At 33.5% G+C, this 23537-nt stretch overlaps 2 protein-coding genes across 2 annotated transcripts; one reads left to right on the top strand and one right to left on the bottom strand.

Annotated features, from left to right (window-relative positions):
- Nucleotides 1-4486: 4486 nt before the first annotated feature.
- Nucleotides 4487-5638, top strand: LOC137810916 (uncharacterized). The gene has a single exon (XM_068612414.1). The coding sequence runs from the start codon at nt 4559-4561 to the stop codon at nt 5498-5500; it is 942 nt and encodes a 313-aa protein (XP_068468515.1). The 5' UTR covers nt 4487-4558; the 3' UTR covers nt 5501-5638.
- Nucleotides 5639-7257: 1619 nt separating this feature from the next.
- LOC137810915 (probable protein S-acyltransferase 22) lies at nt 7258-13511 on the bottom strand. The gene is made up of 9 exons (XM_068612413.1): nt 13108-13511; nt 12921-13034; nt 10972-11370; nt 10705-10773; nt 10558-10629; nt 9618-9746; nt 9356-9436; nt 8650-8838; nt 7258-8285 (listed from the first exon to the last, which is right to left on the bottom strand). The coding sequence occupies exons 1-9, from the start codon at nt 13147-13149 to the stop codon at nt 7527-7529; spliced, it is 1854 nt and encodes a 617-aa protein (XP_068468514.1). The 5' UTR covers nt 13150-13511; the 3' UTR covers nt 7258-7526.
- Between the last annotated feature and the right edge of the window lie 10026 nt (nt 13512-23537).

Genomic DNA, 23537 nt, shown 5'->3' with positions numbered 1-23537 from the left:
GGTTTATGGCAACTCATGTTTGAGAGACTCTCATTCAAAAAAAATTCGAGCGAGGACATTTTGAATGGTAGTTCGCCAACATTTAGTAATACTGAGCTCAGGACCTCAACTGGGACAAGTCGGGTCAACCCCGTAGGAAGGTGAGGCACCACAAAGGTATTCACAGAGGAATGTGTCAAAGTTTGGCACAACCAAAATGCAAGAAAAGTGGGAGGCCCACTACAGCTACGAGGTACAAGTTATTCCATGAATAGCTTTGCCAAGAGCACCCTTTGATTGGTATAGTAGTTGTATCAATTATACGAAATACATTGCGATTTGCCTTGCTTGTTTGAAATTGTTATTAGCTGATTAAGTCATAATATCTACATTGTTTAAGGGCAAGATAATCAAATGTAATTGGTTAAGTCGTTATAGTCGTGTCTAGTAGAAACATGCATTGTCATTGTACTGGTCGAGGCATAGTAAAGGGGAAACATAAGGGCATAAATAAGTTGTTCATGCATATATACAAAGTATTGGAAATTTTTTTGAAGGTTACAGAAGGAAACGTAAGCAGCAACGCTTTTCAGCCGCTGATGTGACATGTGTACGCTCGTGAAGGAGCCACCTCAAGGCACTATGCACGACGCGTTATTCACAGGACATGAAGGTCGTCGTGGTCAAGCAACTTAGTCTCTTCACTGAAACAAATTCAGCTTGAGATTGGGGGGCTTGTGTAGTGGACCAGAACTCGCAAAGAAGACCTCGGTGATCGAACCTTGGTGCCTGCGTTAGGCAGCTCAGCTCGGCTATTGGGCCAGGATGATGGGCCACGCGTTTGGACTTAGGTATTTGCATAATAACCCGCATTCATGCATTTGGTATAATTAATCGTGTATAAGGTCAGGTAGGACAGTAAAGCATATGTTAATGGACCTAGGGTGCACTTAGTACATTTGGGTCTAGCATGAGCAAAACAATCTTTGTCAGCCCAAACCCAAAAGTGCACTAGGGTTTGATGAAGCAGTTGGCATGTTACATGAGGACACATGCATGATACGTAGCGGCACATGCATGGTACAGTGATATGAAAGGGCATGTAAAAGTACTTGAAAACAGATTGGACCCCGGGAGTGGTTGCCTTCATTGGTGCCCAAGTGGTTATTCTGTTATGGTTTGTTGCATTCCAAGGAGATAGAATTCTACACAGCTATGCGGTTAAGATTACGCACACTGTAACAAAATTCTCTTTATTGAATATACTCTCACTAGAGACAGGATTCTCGTGAGGGGAAGGTGGTTACCAGTAGTGACCTAATGGTACTCTATAAAAAGAGCTTAAAGTCCCAGGTGAAGGTACGCAATTCTGAATACGCATTTTGACTACTGAAACTATTTGTTTTTTATTCTTTCATAAGTCCTTACTGACTTGATCGTCGGAGTGCGATCGACCACTAGGGCGCCCCCTGTCTTAACAGGAACAACATCCAGACATTGAGGAAAGCACGAGTTCCACCACGAGGCATACGAAATCCGAGCTCACCTACAAAAGTCTACCGGCGACCAGGTCAATCGGCAGGAACAAAAACAAAAGAATATTGTTTTGTAAAAGTTAAAAACGAAATTAATTAGGAAATTGGGAGACTAAAACTCTGTTTCAGGCTTTTAAGTTAAAATGAAAGATGACGATTGAGACATGGCATGGGTACTGGTGGAAGAGGTTGGAACAAGGTTAGTTTATTATTGTTATTATTATTATTACTAGCGGGAACTCAGGCGTTTTACGTTTGTGTATTTGATTTTTTATTTTTATCATTACAATAGAAGTGATACCATTAAGCAATAAACCAAAAATTCATCCTCAATTGTTCAATCAACATTAATCATGAAAAATAGTATATACAAAAGAAGAAAATATAATGAAATATGTTTCTTTTTTCTTTGTATTGGACCTGTAAAAAAACTTAGTCAAATCGTTCTTATCATTTATCTCCACCGTCAACAACTTCCCCTCCATATCCTCCATCAAATTCTTAACCCTTATTCTTAACCCTCCCAATCAAATCCCAAAACTTAAGTGTTTCTCTTGTTTGTTCTTTCCTCTCGTGATCTATTTTCTCACTCCTTTCGCTCATAGACTAATGCACTTCCCCTTTTCTCCCTAAGCCTTCTCTTTCTCATAAACTAACCCCTCTCACTCCCACCAGCACACTTTTATCTTATACGTTTTTTCTCCTTTCAATTTTTTATTCAATGAACAAAATCCTACTATTTTTTTGTTTGTTTTCTTTAATAGTTCTATTATAAGTTTGATTAAATTGTTGTCTTCGTGTATTTTATGGCACTATTTGTGTCAGTACAATAATAACAATATTGTCATCATACAAGCCAAAGACATGCATAAATGAATAAAAAAGAAAAGTAAATTCAGACATTGCATTTCCATCTTTTACTTTATAATTGAAAAACAACACTTACTGGTTGGTTTTGTGGTTCTAGAAGGAAACTATGACTTCTCTTATTTTGAATTTTGAATATGAAAATAGAAAACTGAAAAGGTGTTTGATGGGGTAAAAGTGAAGATGAACGGGAGAAAAAAATGCAATTGTGCAATGCTCCTTAGCAAGCTTCACTTTGCAATGTTTAGTTTTGATTTATTTTTTTTTGAATTTAAACATAGTGTTATCTCTTCCGTTATCTTTTTAAGATATAAAATTAAAACTGCTCACAAAATGACAAATATCTCCTCTTATATATTTTTAAAATAATAAAATAAAATATAAATATAAGGATAAAATTGGAATAAAATAAAATGGCAGTTAAAGAGAGGATTCCCCTTTATATATATGTATAAATTATTACTAGCGGAAACACAGACATTAGTGTCCGCATTTTTTATTTTTATCATTAACATTTCCAAAGTCATTAATATTATAATACAACAATAAAGAAAAAAAATGACTCAATATTTTATATTTATTAATAATTATCAATTTAATGTAACGAATAAATAAAAGGGAAATGAAAGAATGATCAATCTGATAAAGAGGAATAAAAAGCGAACCTGTCAATAAGAGAGTGTGAGCACCGCCCCCAAGCAATGACTTTAAAAGATCTGGTTGTGAAAGGTGAGACAAACAAGTTACCGTTGCAAATCCAAGTTACGAATGCCAAATTTTCTGTAATAGTCGTTTCTCCATAATGCAGTGAACCTCTTCCTTGCCTCGCGCGAGAAAGATTGCGTTAGAAATCACAGACTCAAATTTCTATTGACAAATTTGGAGAAGCTTCGATGCCACATTTGTGATGAGAAGAATAGGTGATCCGTGAAGAATGATGTAATTGGAATAATAAGTTGTATTGCTCCTCGTTCACATCTCCATCTAGATCGCCCACACGAGGTATTCGAAGATGGTCGTCCGCCAAATGCGGTTGACGGAGGTCACAGTCACAGATTGAGTCATTAGTGAAGAAACTGTTGTCGCCATTTATTCATTTTTTTTTGGACGGAAAAAATAAGAAATCAAATGATAAGAAAAAAATAACAACTATATACAAAACGCTCCACATTCAAAATTTAAAATTGGTAATTGTTTTTTACAAAATAATAAAATATTAGTTTTAAAATTAAAAAAGAAAAACAATATTTTCCAATTAATTATAAGAATAATTAATTATTTATTAAATACTTAAAAAAATAATGAAATGACTTAAATGTCTAAGATAAAACAATAAAATAAATATTAATATAAGGGTAAAATTGATAAACACCAAAAGAGCAATTAAAGAGAGAAATCTCCTTTATATATAGGTATAATATAGGTTATTATTATTATTATTATTATTTGCGGAAACACATGCGCAACCGCGCCTGTGTATCCACATTTTCCTTTTTTACTCAACTTTTACGATGATAGAAATTTAACATACATACACAAATAATTTTTGGATGAGTGAAAATTAAAAAACAAAAAATAACATGTAAAAGAAAAATGATGAATTGATTAAACAATTTTTTTTCTTCGGTTTGAGTCTCTCTTCTTCTTCAAGTTTTTTTTCTTCTTCCATTGGTAGTTTTTAGATTAGAGGGAATGATTATGTTCACGTTAAAGTTAGGACTGAGTTGATGATAGATACAAAAGAATAATGGTTTTACCAAAAAAATATAGTTGATTGAAATGGAGTGAAGATAGTGATGAGTAATAGAAATTATTTTATTTGATATGTGAGGTTTGGTGTGAAAACGTGTGAGAATGAATATGTCATATCTCTTTTTTTTCCTATTGTTGCCTTACAATAAAAAAATTAAAGGAGGAAGGGAGTCCGTTTATCTATAAAAACGGTACATTAATTTAAAAAAATTAAAACATAATTTTATTTTTAAGTAATTTATATAAAATGATAAAATAGTTTATTATACTGAAATATATTAAATAAGGATAGAATAGATAAATTTGTGGAAGGTATAATTTATTATTATTATTTGTGTATGTATATATTTATCCCCGCATTAATTTGCAAATTGCGATCCACCTCCGTCGTCTAGGCTGAGCAAATTGAGGAATCAGGTGCAGTGATGGGAGGAGCAACGAACCTGAACCTCTGGGGCGTACTATCGGAATCCAAAAGCATAATCAACGCTCACTCACGCCACTTCCTCGCTCTCTCCGTCATCTTCCTCCTTCCTCTCTCCTTCTCCATCATAGTCTCCCCCTTCCTCTTCCCTCTCTTATCCCCTCACCACTCCCAAAACATCCACCTCCAACTCCATTCCCAAACCCTATCTCTAACCCTAACCCCCTTCTCCCTTCCCCTCCTCCTCTTCCTCCTCTCCCTCCCCCTCTTCTACTTCTGTGCCCTCGCCTCCATCACCCACAGCGTCTTCCACGGCTTCTTCGGCCGCCCCGTGAAACTCCCCTCTGCCCTCCTCTCCATCCCCGCCTCCCTCCCCCGCCTCATAGCCACTTCCTTCCTCTCCCACCTCATCCTCTTCTCTCTCTCCCTTCCCCTCCCACTCCTCCTCCGCCGCCTCTCCCTCGCCTCCCCGCTCCTCCTCACCGCCTCCACCATCCTCCTCCTCGCCCTACTCCTCTCCCTGCTCTACCTCCGCGTCTCCTGGTCTCTCGCCCCCGTCATCGTCGTCGCGGAGTCCACCTGGGGCTACCAACCCCTCCGCCGAAGCGCCTCTCTCGTCAAAGGAATGACCCCCGTCGCCGCCTCCTCCTTCCTCTTCTTCGCTTCCCTTCAGGCCCTCCTCCTCTGGACCTCCTTCCTCCTTGGCTCCGACGGCTGGGCCTGGAAAGACTGGGCTTTTGTCACCCAGATCGTCCTCACCTCCACTCTCCTCATGATCCTCATGCTCTACAGAGCCGCCGCCGACACCGTCCTCTACATGTACTGCAAGGCCGTTCACGGCGAGCTCGCCGTCGACATCGCCCAGGAGTTCGCCTGGCAATACGTTTGCTTGCCCTTCGATGACGGCAAGGTTCCTCACGTTGTTTCGGTTGTTCATGTGTAATGATGTAGCGTCCCAGGTTGGTTCAACGTTACTTTTTGTAACATGGCCTGTGTATCTTCTCTCTTGCTCCTGTAAATTTCTGTTATGTAGAACTTGTGGTTGCTAAATATATAATCATTTAGTGTGTGAAGCTTCAAATTTGGCAGTTATTATTTGGTTGCATAATCATGGCATGGATGAACGCTCTTTTAAGTTAAGTAGTTAACAGATTGTGCTAAAGGTTTGATCGTGTAGTGTTAATCAGGGAAGTTATGATTGTAATCTTTTTTTGCTTTATTGGAGTTTAGCTGAATCTGAAGTGTAACAGAAGGCTTGAAACTAGAAATCACTTGGGTGCAATCAATATCATCCCTTTTGGATCAAGGTGGAATCAGTCAGTTAGGGCGATGATCCTAAAACCAAGGATGGTCAAGGTTACAAGTGAAGCTAATCAGCTTGCAGGTCATCTTGCGAATATGACCTCACAGGCTTCCTGTTGGGTTGCATATTCAAAAGGTTATTCCTCGTCATGCTTCTATGATCTTTTCTGATGCTTTGAAATTTCTTCCCACCCATTGCTGAAAAAATAACTAGAAATGACCTTGCTCCAATTTTGCACAAGGTCTTGGTGTTGGAGACTTGGTGTTGGAGACATGGGAGTTAATATAGCCAAAAGTAATAGTGATGGTATATTAGGTGGCATATTGAAAGATGTTTGCACAACAATAATAGCAAAATGAGCTCCTTTTATTTTGGGTTTTATTTATGAGATGCGTGAATAAGAATGATAAAGTGATTGATCATTCTTTTTGAAAGAGGATCCTTTCAACTAAGCTTGCTTAAATGTGCAAAAGACAGACCCTCTCTTGGCTTAATTGATCTTGTTATTAAAAAAATCATCCTTTTTTAAAAAGCCGAAATTTCAGAAGGGATTCTCATGTGTATGTTGAATAGGATAATTATGCTTTAGGTGCTTGTTAATTGTGATATATATTAAATCGTCTTCCTAAAACAGGTCACAATTGGTTCAAGATGGACCAGGAATTCCACCTGTCGAAACTCACTTATGTACGTTTTAAGTCGTTAATTGCTTCTAAATGCCATAAATAATGAAGAGGCAATAAAATGTTTACGTTAAAATAGGTATGTTTTTATTTATTTCCTTGGGACTCTGAATAACTATCTATCCTATTTAATATTTGCTTGTAAAAATCAACATGGATCCTGTGATAAAGCAAGATTAATATGGTTGGGAGAATCATTAATTTTGTGTAGCAAGTGGTTAATAATATTGTGAAGTTATTGATGGTTAGATGAACTTACCGACTTCTAAGCATAAATGTTTCTTGAGTAATATCTTCCTCCCATAATTACATTTTAAACTTAATAATAGATGTGTTATTTATTAAAATAATTTTACTAAAATAAGCTCATTAATAAATGTATTATTTTACTTATTATAAATGCAAGTGTTTTATTTGGAAGTGGATAAAGAAATAAGTGATTAGTATTCTATTGAAAATTGAGAATATCAATCAATTTAATTTTTTCTTAAAATAGATAAACAATTAGTGTTCACGAAGTTAAACACAAGTGTTTCACATATTACTATTAAAATTCAAATAACTGCATAGTTCGAGACAAAAATAGAATGATCGGAGAAAAATATGTTTTGAAAGAGTTTTTATTTTTTATTTTTATCAGCATGTTTTGAAAGAGCTGATAAATTGGCAAATTAAGCAGAGTCGTTTTAATAGAAATTATACACGAAGACACAATTGTAATCAGCAACTTGTAGTTCTCTTGATAAAAATAGCAGGGCAGTCAAACCGACGCACTTCACTAACAGCTAGAACTGACCAGTTACTATGAATCAACATGAAACTTTGTACAACGATTCCCACATGATTAGAAGTCCAAAATTTGCGAGCATCATCTTAAATAGTTTAAGAACCTCTTGCTCAAACGTCAAAGAATGAACATTTCCAATCAAATGGTCAGAAATATAGATATCTAATTGACACTGGATGTGACCAACAACTGCTGGTCACAATTTTCTACTGTGACCAACGACACTGGATGACGATTCAGGCTTTCTAAATGCACATTCATCCAGATGAGTTCTGAAAAGAATATTACTCCAATTTGTAGATCTCTGAACAATTCTACTCGGAACAACCCGATCACTGTCTTCCCCGCCAGAAGCCTCATATCCATCACTAGTTGAACTTGACAGAGGAATTTCCTTCAGAGTTGCAGCAGCATCAGCAGCTGAAGGGCCTGCAAGCTGTTTTGCTTTTTCAACACCCGAAGAGAACACCCCGAAAGGGCGAATATCAGGAGAGTCTAAACTGCTTTCAGGTGATGAAGAAACAATCCCAGCTGAGCTCGACATTGCTTTACTTGTTTGAAATGCACAGCGCGCTTCAAACGGTAGAGGGGCAAACCTAGATATCCCACTCAGACCTTTACTGGCACAATCTTTTGTCAGAGACTCTATAGACATGTCGGCCAGAAGATCAACCCGCTTACCAACCCGCTTCTTATTGTGCTCAATTCTAGGAAGCATTTTTAGGCCGTTGCTACCAATACTGCTTTCTGGTTCCAGTCTTGTTAGAGGCTGCAAAACTTTGGACTTTCTTCTTGCTTCTGCAGCAGCCTTGGAAATTTCTTCTGCATTTAAGCGTGCCAATGTCCAAGGACTAATTTTTACTGTTCCAGGATTCTTTTTCTTTAACGGATCTTCTCTCATTGTCTTCTTTCCATGTGAGCTAACAGAACCGGTGTCTGAGGGCACCACATCAAACTACAACCGTTAACCCCAACACCCCAAAAGAGAAGGAAAAAATCAAACAGCTGGTCCTCTCAGTAAGCAAACGAAAGAAAGAGCATAAAACATAAAATAGCTGTAACAATCTAGAAACAACTAAATGATCAAGCTCAATAGTTCATAAATTTAGTTTTCCAGTGGGTGAAAGGTTAGCTCAAGTTGTGCATGATCTGCACAATATCAAAAGCCATCCAAGAAGCTACAATAACTTCTGAAGTTGATATGTTTATTCAGTTAATGGCAAATGTCAATTTTTCCATAACATAAAAATTATACACGAGATATGAAAACAATTCAAATGCAAGGAACATAAAGCAAGTCTAAATTGAAAAAACGTTACCTGATCTTCAAGTAACAGGCGTGGGGGTGTGCACCACGCACCTCTGTGTAAATTAGTGAAGGAGCTTGCACTACTCAATCCAGTAAGTGAGCTAACAGTTGACATTTGGGGACTTTGCTGTCCTCCATTTCCTAGTTGCTCCTGCTCCTGCTCCCTCATAGCTATGATGTAATCGTATGTGCTGAGTCCCTGAATCACTCGTCAAACTAACAATTAACACTTCAGACTGAGGATAGATAGATTGATGATGTTTAGCACTAAAAACACCATTGTCATTCATTGAGAATTAAGACATAAACATGCATCTTCCCCAGAGGACAATTTTTTATTGCCTACTAGGACTATAAGGTGAGAGACTTGTCAATCTTTGCATATACAAGAAGTGTGTAGACTAAACCATCAACAACTACACATGGCCAGTTTAAATAAAAACATTTTTTTAATAAAACCTCACATGCTAAGCATCATTATGAGACTTTGACATCCCAAAGAGACTAGATCCCCAATACTCAACAATCATAAACAGAAACATTAATGTGACAATGGCTTTATGACAAAGGCTTTATGTAATTATTTACTGTTTTGTTTTCAGTTAGAGAAAAGAGCCTAAAACACGTTTGGTGCAACACAGAAAAGATAAACAAAATTCCTTTCACGATGAAGTGTTAACCAGATAATCAACATACCAAATAGCAGCCAACCTTACCTTTTTAATGAGGAGGATATGAAAGAAGAAAAGCTGAACAACTGGTAAGGTAGCAATCATTGCAAGAATTGTGCAGATAGACTGAAAAATTTCACAGGTGAAAATAAGAATAGCTGCATCCGGAAATAGCCTCAGATTTTTTTATCAAATGAAAAGATTCGAAACAAAAACGAGCAAAATAAGTTAGTTTATCAGAAAAATAAATAAGCATTAATAGAGAAATATAGTAATCACTCATAAGAGGGAGGGTGAGAATGCTCACCACCACAAGAACAAAGGGAACCAGAGAGAAACTGGTTCCCAACTTGGAGGATATATCCACAGAAAATTGCTTCCTCTTGACAAAACAGCAGATAAGCACTAGAATTCCAGTCAACCATTGAAGAATAAACTGCAATCTCAAGCCCAAGGTGCAAAAATCATGTACAGACCTGTCATTAGTTAGTCAAAATGAAAATGACTAGGAAATACAAATCCATACTTGTGATGCTCTATAGATTATGGCATGTTGAAACAATTATTAAGTTAGATTTGGGATGGTTCAAAGAGGAAAAGGAAAGAATTGAAACTTAGTAGGGAGACATGTAGGGTCAAAAAAGATGAAAGATTTTATTTTGGCAATAGAGCTTGATTTCCAAATGCTGATGTTTTCAAGCAGAATTATCTTTTTCAATTCTTACGTGGTTGATACAAAAGCTTGAAGATTGGATGATTCTAACCAAATTGTGCAAATTGTTGATTTTGATCTAGTTTTCTTGTTTGATCTTGCGTTTTGAGTCATAATTTTCATGTTTAATCTTGTGTAAAGGTTTCTACTGCCTTTGATCATGCATAGATTGTGCAGAGAAGTTTTTAATGGATTAAAGGTTAAGTGCATAAAGAAGTTTTTAATGGATTAAAAACAATTTTAATCTTAGAATGTTAAGTTGCTGGAAATACAAAGAATAATGTTTTAATTGATTAAAATCAAGCTTTAATTGATCAATTTCACTTAGGCCATGTAACCTTCAAATTGCACTCTGTTTCAATCAATTAAAATGAGCTTTAATCGATTAAAATCACTTAAAGATCCCTCTTTTAGTGATGAATTAAGATTTCAAATTTCAAATCTTGGACTTAGTCTTTGTTTATAACAAGTAGAACTTTCTAGTTACGGTAGGGTCAACCATGTGAATGAGTAAGAATGGACAGATATTGCTTACCAAGAGCATAGCAGCAACCATGAGCGCGAAAAACTGCCTGTAGTTTTTTTTCCCTATACAGTTGTTAAGCCACTGCAAACCAAGGTAGAAACAGTCCTTCAGAACATTCCTCAAGTGATAACTAAAGAAATAGTCAGATATACTCACTCGGCAATGATGATCAAAGTGATCTACACACTTGTCACAAACTCTACAGTGCTTGCTGTACTTGAAAACCTACATCAAAGTTATTCTTCACTGATATACCATCTAAGAATTGCAGAGTAAGCATGAGTTTGTAACACAAGGTAATTATGAAGTTCTCCATGCACTTATGTCAAGTCATTTTTCAACCTCCACATGTCATATTAAGGAATGAACTCCAATAGTAATATTAAAAGGTAATACATTTCCAGTTCAAAATCTTCTACGCACCTCAACTTCACACAAACTGCAAAAGAACATACCATCTTCACTTATTTGTTTATCTGTAGATTTATCAGTTAAACTTGAGCAGCTGCAGATATAAGCACAAGGAGAAGAAACCAAGAGCACACAGGATGAACATGATGATGTACTCTTCTCCACTGAATTCGAAGCACTTTTTGAAATTCCTTTTGTTCCCAATCCCTCCTTATCCACACAACTAGCTCCAGCTGTTGATGCATATACTTCATGCATTGGCGAAGTTGATTCTTCCCCTAATTTAGAATTCTTTACTTCAGCAAGCTTTTTACTTTCTGGGATTTTAATATACTTTTTGGACTTTAAAACCCCTGGATCTGCAGGATCTGATGCCGTACACCAAATGTACAGTCCAAAGACACTAGTAATCTGGAAAAAGAGGAAATATCACTATACGATGATGTCTTTCACAGGGAAATAACAGTTCTAACCCTAGGAGAGTCTTATATAGAAGTAGCCAAAATAACTCACAAAAAGGGTGAACATCGGAGAATATAAAATGCATATCTGCTTAGATAGATAGTTCTAACACTTGATAATATTGTGCTCTAGAGAATTGCAAGTGCATAAAACTAAAGTATTGAACAGTGTATGGACTTTACTCTTCTTCCACTACGGTGTCTCCTTTGACATAGGATTTAGTTGACATAAACCACCACATAAGGCAGTTATCAGCAAAATAACTGCAGATATATAGGTAAGGAATCCACTCACTCTTAAGTGTAAGTTTTTGACACTTCTACTCAATAACTTTCTATAAAACACAAAATTCGCATAACAATAGAATTATATGATATCATCATGCACTTCAATTTTTAGCTAAATTGAACATATGTATGTGGTCTTATAATCATGAAAAGCATGCCTTATGTTAATAAAATCTAAATCTCTACTCACTAAAATAAAGTTGTCTGTCAAAATATCAATTTTATTTTAAATTATGAGATTTTAAACTAGCTTGGATCGTGTCCTAGGAGCAAAAAAATAGAACCACGAGTATAGTTCTAAGAGGAAATTTAGAAAAGTAGTTATTTAGGGTTTAGGGTTAAACATCAAATTTAGTCCTTGTCTGTGTTTTGAATTCTCAATATGATTCCAATCCATAAAAACTTTTAAATCGGTTTCTGCCCATATAAAAAGTGTCACTAATTTGGTTCTGTCACCATTACCCCTTACACAGTCTAAATTTAGTCCCATCTAAGACATTCTTATGATCCTTACACATGATGCAGAATATTTTAATATGCCCCCTTGCAAGTGGGCATCAAATTAATAATATATTGAAGATTAAATTAAGAATATATAGGGACATAAACCAAAAATAAGAATAAATTACAAGTAGGGGTCAAATTAAGGATGAGTAAGAAATACCGATTGTAGGGACTAAATCAATTACATTTTACATTTATAAGGATCAATTTAATAAGCTTTTAATGTGTAGGGAATAAATTGATAATTCACTTCATGTTGTACAAGACTAAGTTTATATTTAACCAAATAAATAATCCAAAGAATTTAAAAAAAAAAATCCTTGAAATGTAGTTCATACATGTCTAATGATGGCTATTTGTCATAACTCGGGAGTGTGTGCTTAAAATGGATGTGAAAAATGGACAAGGGAAAGAGACTTAAGAGGTCACAGCAAGCAACCAAATGGCCCTTATCATGTACAGAGACAGCTCCATAGAATCCTTCACTGAACTACACGACAATCTTAACAATCTTAACAGGATGGTAGATCATGTGATAAAAAGCAACCTCTAAACTTAAACGGAATTCAGATTTACAAAAGAAACCAAACACAAGAATATGGGACCAAATAAAATCACAGATCTCACTCATTTCACACACTAACTAAGAAGCAGAAAATGAAAATATTACATATAAAAAAAAGGCAGAGATATAGGAAGATGGGTTACCAGCGCTGAGTAAAGGCCAACAACAATATACTGACACGTCTTATTTCCAATAAAAGGAGCGAAGAACACGTAGAAGGCAAAGCCCAGAGATAAAAAGACAGCACAAGCCACCACCTTCACAAATATTTTCCACAATGAATAAGAAAGAAAAAAACTTTGCTGAAAAAAAATCAAATTTTGCAAGTACCTGAAGAGGGTGGTAAGGTAACTGCCATCCATGTTTCCTCATAGTTTTTTACTTTCAAGTTGAACTCAAAACTTTTGAAGAAGAACTCAAAGAACAACCCAGAACACAGGGAACACTAGACAGAAGAAGAAGAAGAAGGAAGAACCAGGGACGGTTATTTGTGTTTTTGTGTCAACTTTTTCACGTTTTTTAAGGGAAGGAAGGATTATGAAGGACAAAGAAAAGGAGTTTGAAGCAGATAGAAAGAGAAGTGAATGTGTGAGAGAGTTGAATTAGGATAATGATGGTGGGTGTGAAGTGTGTCTTGAGGAAGCTTTTTCTTTTGTCTTTGTCTGGTTTCATAGAATGTTTGAGTGAGGAAATACTGGACTAAAGGTATGGTCTTGTTCTTGTTTGGATTTTGGTGTGTGATTTGTTTATTGGTTGCAAAAGCCCTTTTACAGCTCAGCAATTTAGAACAAAGTTAGATGTTTTAAGTTAAAATAAACTCTCTTTTTTTCTGACTGTTTGTAGGAGATAATATTAAAAAATATCAAAATTTATTTTGATAATTTTTACTCTTTAAAATTCTGATTATAAAAATATTTTGGTTAAAAGAACCTTTTACTTGAGCTAATTATGAAACTACCTTACCACACACCCTTTTTACTTTTTGGTTTCTGGTGTTACCTGCCACCACTGCAGCAAAAAGCGTTTACCTTTTTGAATTGCAAAACCATGTCTCACACTGCACTGAGAATATCTCCTTATGTTTTAAGATCTTATTTTAGTTTAACTCACTCTCATTATATATTATTTTTAAGACAAATTTACGGTTCTTTTCTTAAATTAGTTCAATTTTGTTTCGATTTTTTTTAAAATGGACAATTTTTTTATTTCTATAATCGGCAAATCAATAACACATTGCACACATTTAATAAGGCGAAATCGTCAATAGTAAGTATATTCTAAAAAAATAAGAAATCGTATATAGAAATCGTATTTCGTATACACATTTTTAATATTATAATATATTTTACGTATAATATTTCTTACATTATGTCAATATTTAATTTCCAGTGATTTTTAAGAAAATCAATTTAATTTTAATTTTTTTTTAAAAGTATATAATTTAGTTTTTTATGTTATATTGACATGAACGGACGTTAAGTAGTGATGAGATGACACACAATGTGACACATTTATACGTAGATTATTCATTAATTATGTTATGTTTATTTTTAAATTTTAAATATTATCTCCATCTGCATAAATCTTAATCCCAAACTCATAAGCAAATATTACATCTACATTTGCACAAACCCTAATTCCAAACTTATAAGCGAAATCACAGCTCGTGCAGGTTCAATTCCTTGTGGTTCCCGCCTTCTGTTTCGTCAAACAATACGATGTTGATGTCAAAGACCCATTTATTGTTGTCATTTTTGGGCTTTGGAGGCGAATTTGGAGAAGAGGTTGGCAAAGGAGAGTGCATATGTATGCGGGACGGGCGTGGGTGGCGAGGTGGAGGGCGTAGCGGAGAGAGTTGCACAAATTTGGAGGAGCTGGCTTTAGCGGTGGGGAATTGGTGGGAAGGTTTTGGGAGAGGAAGTAGTGGACTCACTTCTTCACTAAATCTAGAAGATCCGATTGGTCTTCTTCTTCTTCTTCTTCCTCCATCGTTTCGCTTCTTCACCAACAAAGCTTTGGAAACCCTTTATTTTTTTTAAAGGCTTAAACTTCAATCTCTTAACTCAACAATATTCTCTTAAGCAACAATATAAAATGTGGGATTGCAAATCTCCAATTCAATTTCCTCTTTACATCAATTTTCCCCCTTGTTTTCTTTAGTGGGTGGATCCTTATGTCTTAACAATTTTTTCTCATATTCATCAATTGACTTGGTTTCACCTTTTCTCTTATATTCAACACAACTACAAAGAAACTCGGGATGCAATTTTGATTGGTTCAGATATAAACCTTTTTTTTCTTTTTCTTGTCATTTGGTTTAGGTTATGAATGAATTTAATTTAGTTAAAAAATTTAATTTAAATGAAATCATAATGGAGAAGAGTGTTAAAATACTATATTACACTTGGAGAGACCTATAAATAAAATTGTCACTCTTTATGCCACGTACTCACCAGTTAACGTCATTCATATCAATCTAACCGAAGGGACCAAATTGCATACTTTTTTAAAAAAACTTGAGACCAAATTGATTTTTTTTAAAACTACTACACTAAATTGAATATTGACCCGAAATGTAAGGACTAATAAGGTAATTATACCTATATTTTAATATATTAAATTTTTAAAAAATCATATATTGAAATACGATTTGAATTAGAAATTTTTAAATATTATAATACATTATAAAATGGATGAAATTCAACTTCGTAAGCCTTCAAAATATACTGCAGACTATAGATAGGATCAACGAATGTTGTTAGTTGTAAATGACATGTCAAACAAACAACGATAACATGAGCATAGGGAAGTCAAAGAGCTTGAAACTCCCTATAATCACACCACCAGTCATTAAGTTTTATCGTGTATGACATAGGTAGGCATCGTAGTTGGGGAGTGGGTTGCCCTTGAACATCAAACTCTGAATTTTTTCTATTGTAGCTTTGGACATGACACATAGTAGATTATTGTTCATTTTTCCGTAACAAGGCAATAATATCTTCTGGATATTGATGGCCAGCTCATAACATGCAGTCTATCTTCGTCTCATTCAACAAATCAAGATTTGGTTCTTTCAAAAGTTGTCTTCACAAGAGCACATATAAGTAACTATTGTGCTCCCTTTAATACAGAGTTCATGTACTCAGCTAAAGGTATTTGATCTATCTAGGAAAAAGCTTGCTGAAATTGTGATCTTAGAGCCGACAACTTTGTCTGAAAGAGTTGGTTGTTTCATTTCATAACTTGTGAAAATGTAAACAATTAAATTATTTAAAGTGATTGTGTTGCAATAAGAATAATCAATATAAGTGAATTGAATTAAGATAAATACCCATTTTTATCAATTGTCTTTTTGCCTCAGCATTCTTGAACTTCTTATTAAAGTTATATGCAATGTGGTGTATGCAATATACTGATAGAAGACCATGTCCTTCCCAAGCAACTTCTGGAGATTTTAATGCTGGTAAAATGGTTTTTCCTCTATTAGTTATCATGCAAATATTTTTGTTGTGGTATGACATGTGATCGCAACAGACGGAAGAACCAGATCAGTGTTTCTTTTGTTTCACCTTCAACTATTGCAAAAGCTAAAGGGAATATGTTCCGCTTGCCATCTTGACCAATTGCAGTTAGCAAAGTCTTGTGGTATTTTCCAGTAAAAAAATGTTCCGTCAACTTGGACTATTGGCTTGTAGTAATTAAAGTCATCAATGCAAGGCTTGAAAGCCCAAAATACACGTTTGAACATGTAACACGATTTATCTTAAACACCTTCTATAACAAAAGGCCGAGTTACATATTCGACAATTGTCCCAGAGAAACTTTCTTGAACCGCTTGCAACCATCTTGGAAGATGATTATAGGATTCATCCCATATGGCAAGCGTCTTTTGTTTTGTCATCCATGTTTTTTTATACGTTACAGAATAACCATAATGACTTTTTTTTTTGCAATTAAACTTTTCATAGGGATGGATGAGTTTGCTTTAATGTAATTGACCACTATAATTGTAATTTGCTTGGAGTCCAAATTTACGTGATCATTAGAAAGAGTGGTCGACAAACATGTGTGGGGTGTTTCAATTTTTTTGATCTCCCATGTATCATGGAATTTACTAAAGGATTCTCTAAGCTGCCATTGACATCCATTATTGTTGTCAATGTATTGGGCTACATATCGATTCGTCTTTGACTCCACGACAACAAATCTGTACCCTTCAACTATGTGATATTGTTTGATGGCAATCAAAGTAGCCTCTATATTAGGAAAAGTAATTCGCTTAGAAATGTCATATTGAACTATTTGTCTAGATCAGTTATATGAATCACTTTGCTGGAATGATGACGTTGTGAAACCACCATCTTCAAGTAAATCATCAACATCGTCGTCTTCACTAAACTCATTAATAATATCTCTGATTATGGGTTTCTCTTGGGTGCCAATAGAACTGTTTCCAATGTAAAAGGGATTCATTTACCACATGCAACATGTAATTAATATTGTTATTGTAAATTGTATGCAATGAGCGTGAATAGTTAGAAAAATATTTCAATACAAAATTTAAAGTATTACCTTGTGATGACTTTTTACGGCAAGTGCACCGCGTTTGTCAGAAGTAATAATTGTCCCTAAGGATGGATATCGATCCTACAAGGAACAGTGAATTATTGAGTACAAAAACTGCTAAATAGAGTTTTGAATTAATTGTGTTGGCACTGATCAATAAGAAAATAGACAAAGAATTGGTTGCTTCAATTACTCAAATTAGGGATTAGGTTTCATCTTTCTCACTCTTATGTATTTTGATTAGCATGTTAATATTAAATTCTTTGATTGAAATTGATGCCCGTATAAAAATCATTTATATTGATTCCTCGCATATAAAATCCTTAAGAATGTTCCCTAACTATTGATCCCTCGCATAATTACAAGAACAACTTAGAACGAAGCTCAAACGTTAATGGCGATTAACATTTCAAGTCTATCCCTAACACTCAAATATTGTTGTTTAGGTCCGAACCCTAAAAATACCTCCCGGTCAGATTTAAGATTCTCAATTTGTCACGAAAAATTAAAAGTAAAACAACAATACCAATAATCATTCAAAAGCTGAATATTAATATATAAGATATCACGTCAATACATAAGAGTTTGAGCAGATTACTCCCAATCCCAAAGGGTAGAATTAGCCACACATACTTCTAACACCTTCCATTCTCCCAATTGGGTTACAATTCACTTTATGGTGTTTTCCCCTCAATCTGACACACTCAAGTTGAGCCTCTAGCCCCCTATTTAACCTAATTTTCTAGGGTTAGGTTGCTTCCTGTGTCGCGCTAATGGGCTAAGTGATAAAACATAAAAAAGGCCTAAGCTTTCTTTGCATCTTTTTCTATTTTAGGACCTTCCAGCTTTCTCTTTTTAGCTCAAATTATTCTCCTTTACTCCAAATCTTCAATCTTCCCTAAATATCTGCGATTAACACCAAATTTGGGAATAAAATGCTCTTATTCAAATAAAGCTCATAAAAAATGTAAAAATGTAAAAATTAATAAATTAAGGATTATTTTATATGTAAATTAGCAATAAATCATCATAAGTGCCTACATTTTAATATGAAATATTACTGAAATTAGACACTTATCACTCTCTCCGACTTAAAATCTTGCTTGTCCTCAAACAAAGTAAATGAATATATTTGAATTTAAATATCAAACCGCTTATTTCACTAAACAACAGATCAAATTAAAAACTTATGATACTTCCAAGTTCAAATATAGAAAAATATAGACACAATTAACTTTTAGGATCAAGTCAAAACAAATAAATGACAATTCATCAAAGAATATCTTCCCATATGCTCACGGGTAAGTGTTTCTCTCTATTTTCACTGAATCATAACAAATCACAGTTGCTTTTCATTTCATCTTCAAATCACAAACATATTAGAAACATGAATCTTGAGGCCTTTTCCAGGGTTGTAATGAGGCTGAGCTTCCAAAAAATATTGATTTTTCTTAGATAACAAAATGCACATCTAAAGAAGAAGAATATACCTACAATTCAATTATAGAGAACATATATGTTATCTAATTACCACTTTCTTTCGATGTCACCTTTTTCCTCATTTTCTTTCTAACTTTTCATGATTTTCATGATGAATTTTTTCTTTCCTTTCTATTTTTTTTTCTATTTTTTTTTCGACTTTTCATTATTTTCATGATGATTTTTTTTTCTTATTTTGTTTCTCTTTCTTTTTTTTTCTTTTTTTTTCTTTCAATAATAGGAAAATATTCTTCCTATATTTTATAACTTTTTGAGCTTTCACAATCAGAACCAATCATTCCCTTTTGTATATGTATTGCATTTATGTTCTCCTTCCTTAAACATGCTAAAGGGTAGAAAAATATATCATCAAAGGTAAAGGTGCAATAATAACAAAAATCTTGGCCTAAAGAGGATACATAAAAAAATGAAATTCTAATAAGATAAAGGTTGGCTATTTGGCCCTGGGTTCCTAATTAACACAAACAAATGCCTCAATCATCTTCATGTTCTTTTATGATGTAACAAAAATAAAAATTAAGTAACCACAACTGTCAATTCATCAACAAAACTCTCAAAATTGTTTAAGGTTCACACACTCACTTGGTTTAATTGGCCTCATTCCTTTTTGTCTTGTCATTCTTTGTCTTAATCAATCATCCTGTTAAATTTTCATGTATCATAATTTCAACTACATTTGAATAGAGATTCAATCATATTTTCTTTTCTAACCTGTGTCTAATTCATCTCACTATCTAATATTTAAACACATTCTTTTTTCCCACAATTCAAAATTAATATTCTAGTTCTTTTTTATTTGAGAAAAATAAACTAGAAAACAAACAAATTAAAACTGAAATTTATTCAAGAAAATTAATTCAAGACATAAAACTAACAAAACCAAATGTATTCAAATTACCAAATAAGCAAATAAACAAATAAATAGAAAACAAAAAAATAAAATAAAAACTAAACAGAAAATAAAATTCAAATAACTAAAAATAAAAGAGAATTAGAAAGATAAAACCATTTTTTTTTCAATCCTCTCTTCTTAAGAAATCATCCAATTTTTTGTTAAAATCTTTATCTATAGTCGTCTTGTTTCATTTGCTGAATCTGCCCCTCTGAATAATAGAACCTGTCCTAGGTCAAAACACATAACTTGCAAAATGATTAGGAGGCATACGGGATTTTTTTTTTTGAAAAATAAAATCAACAAAGGTAACAACATAAAACTAAAATGTGGACTGGGTTGCCTCCCAGTAAGCGCTCATTTAACGTCATCTAGCTTGATGTCTTTTTATTTCAAGGTGGAATATCTCTTTGATCCATCCTTCTGTACACATTCTTCCCCCGCATTAAAATTTTTAAGACCATAAAAAAGATTTAAAGTTACCTCCTCATCTTGAGTTCTAACTTGAAGTTTTCCTTTGTCAACATCAACTATGATTCTAGCAGTCTTCATAAAGGGTCTTCCAAGTATCAAGGGAACCTCCTCATCTTCTTTCATGTCCATCACAACCAAAACCACAAAGAATGTGAATTTATCCACCTTGACGAGAACATCTTCAACCACACCATATGGATACTTGGTTACTTGATCAGCTAACTTTAAAGTCATCTTGGTGGGTTTAATCTCCAAATCACCTATTTTCTTCAACATTGCCAAAAGAATTATATTTACGCTTGCTCCCAAATCCAATAAAACATTGTCTACAAATAAAGCACCTATAGACACGGGAAGGTTAAAACTCCTTGGGTCCTTGAATTTTTGAGGCAAGCCTTTTCGAATAATGACATTGTATCTATCCTCCAGCTCTATATTTCTTTCTTCAATATAGCTCCTATTCTTTTGAAATCTTTCAAATGTTGAATCTTGCTTCAAATTTCCTGCAAAATAATTTTTAGGGAGTAATTTATCAAAGAATTTTCTTTCCTTTTCATTTTTTGAAGGAAGATGAGGATATGATAAATCTTTTTCAAGAAATCCTCTCTCCTTATTTTCACTTTTTTCTTCCTCACTTCTTTTCTTTTCTCTCTCTAACTCCTCAGTCTCATCTTCTTTTTCATTTACTACATTATTGCAATGCTATTTTGGGTTGGTTTGGCTGTCAATTGAAAACTGGTCACTTTGTATTTCTTCAAATTGTTTGACCACTTTTTCATCTAGATCTCAATATTCCTAATCGGTTATTGGCCCCTATTATTATGGTTATAGGTCAAGTCATAAGTCCCATGCATAAGCCCCATTATCTACATTATGTGTTAAGTTTATTAAGAATGATATGTAAGACTTATAAAAATATCACTCCTCTCCCTATTTTTCTTTGAAATGTACTTATTGTAAGTAGAAGTAGAACCTTCTTAGTAAGAGATAATTAGGAAGATTTCGGGAGATATTTTAGCGAACGTTGACTCATTGAGAACTTAGTAAATATATAAAATATACAGATAAATCTATATCATGATATAAAACTTTTATAATTATACATTTTTGGAATATATTGCACATAATTACTAAAAATGTAAAATATTTATATCGACGATGTTATGTTATGATTAATGTTCTCTTTAAGAAAATCTTCTTATTAGAAAAAAAATATACTCCTAATTTTTAATTAAATAAAAATTATATATAATATAGTTGGAGTGTTACAACTAGCGTCACTGAGTTGTTGAAGAAAACAACTCTTCATCCGAGAGATCATTTGAGTGAAATGTGTTTGAATGAATCTTCTTGGTAGACGAAAGAAATAGAATGTAACATAAAATAAAATAATATATATATATATATATATATATATATATATATTCATGTAGTACGAGGTTAACTTAAATCTATGTGTATATCATTTAAGCATATGAAATGCTTATCAGGCATAGACAAAGACTACACAATGTTATATTGTCTGACAGATGAAACACTTTGTTGAACTAGTACTATCGTCTTACAAACAAAGTATGATCATGTTTTACATTTTATTGTTTTCAACACTTAATCAAAATCATGGGTGTTGGACTTTTTCCTAACCGTAAGATGCACTAAAATAAAGTCATGTTAAGCTAAAGGCGAGTTAAGTTCTTATAAGACAAAAGTATTAAATTCTTATGCCTTGTTTTTTGACACCTAGGTTTTGATCATAAATGGTTTTGGTCTAATAATCTACCTACCGTGTAACAAGTAATAAACAAACAAAAAAATGATATTTGATCACGACTATAGAACAAGCCTCCTAATAAAGGTAAAAGTTAGAGTTGAATTACAAGAAATAAAAGTAAACTAGCTCACGCTAGATGAATGATATAAAGGAAAAGACAAGCCATCAAGAAGCACTAGAAAAGTGCTATTGAGCTTAAATGAGTCCTTAAAAAGAGTCATAATTTTTACATAGATTAAATGAGTCCTAAAGAAAACATTAAACAAGTGCTATAGAGATTAAACGAGTCCTTAAAAAGTATTAGACGACCTTGACAAGTTTAGACGATGATGTTATTAGTAGACAATGTTCTTTAATATACATCCTTATCAACGAATGACTTTATCTTGCATGTTCTTAAAGTTAATCTTGTATAACATGTGATGTAAGTTACATCACAAGATGAGAAGAATAGAAGATATGAAACATATTATTGAAGCAATCTTCTATAAAGAAGTGTAAGAGAATGCAAGCCAGATAAGGATGAAAAATAAACATTCTTTAACTTCAATAAGGCAAACATATTGTTAGACACTAAGAACCAATAATAGACAACTCTATACATAAAACTAAGAATAGTCAACTTTGTTGAAAGTATATAACAACAAATGACCCAAGTCATATAAAACAAACCTATAATAAAAAATGCTTAAACATATCCTTGAAAATGCTTAAACATATCCTTGAGATAACGTTAAATTCTCTATTTTCTACAAGTTAACTTCAATAAGGCAAACATATTGTTAGACACTAAGAACCAATAATAGACAACTCTATACATAAAACCAAGAATACATAAAACTAAGAATAGTTAATTTTGTTGAAAATATATGACAACAAATGACCCAAGTCATATAAAACAAACCTCTAATAACAATGCTTAAACATATCCTTGAGATAACATTAAATTCTCTATTTTCTACAAATTAACTAAAAATGACTCTTAGACATTATATCTAATTTGAACACTAATTGTGAGGTCTTGAATATTGATATTATCTTACCATAACATATCATTTATTGAAAGCACAATTTGCAAACGTTTTTAAAAAAAATTAAATTTCAATTCATTCCCTTTTTTTAACTTATATTTCTAACTATTTGATGAGTTAATTTGACATGATAAAATATTGATGAAAAAATAGTGAGTGATTTTTAGAAAAAATAGTCAAAGATTACAATGCTATAAGAGAATAAATTACAATTATAAATTATATAAAAAATATTTTTAATTCTTAATCTATAATTTTAGTCAACAAAATGAATAAATACATTATTAACCACACTTTGTTTATTTTTCCTGAAACTTTTTTCACAATTAATTGAAATTCCTTAAATTATTGAGTTTTACCTGTACATAGAGAAAACAATTACCATAAGAAATAAAGAGTCACAAAAATTAATGTGTTTATTCTCTCTATCTATCTATATACCTGATAATAAATATAGAGCTTTGATACATAAACTTTTCATTCTCTCAAGTAAGATTTTATTTAGATGAAATGGAGAGATTAAAAA

The sequence above is a fragment of the Phaseolus vulgaris genome, chromosome 2 (assembly GCF_000499845.2).
Source record: "Phaseolus vulgaris cultivar G19833 chromosome 2, P. vulgaris v2.0, whole genome shotgun sequence".
NCBI lineage: Eukaryota > Viridiplantae > Streptophyta > Magnoliopsida > Fabales > Fabaceae > Phaseolus > Phaseolus vulgaris.
The sequence above is the reverse complement of the archived record's forward strand: the minus strand, read 5'-3'. Positions and strand labels throughout refer to the sequence as shown.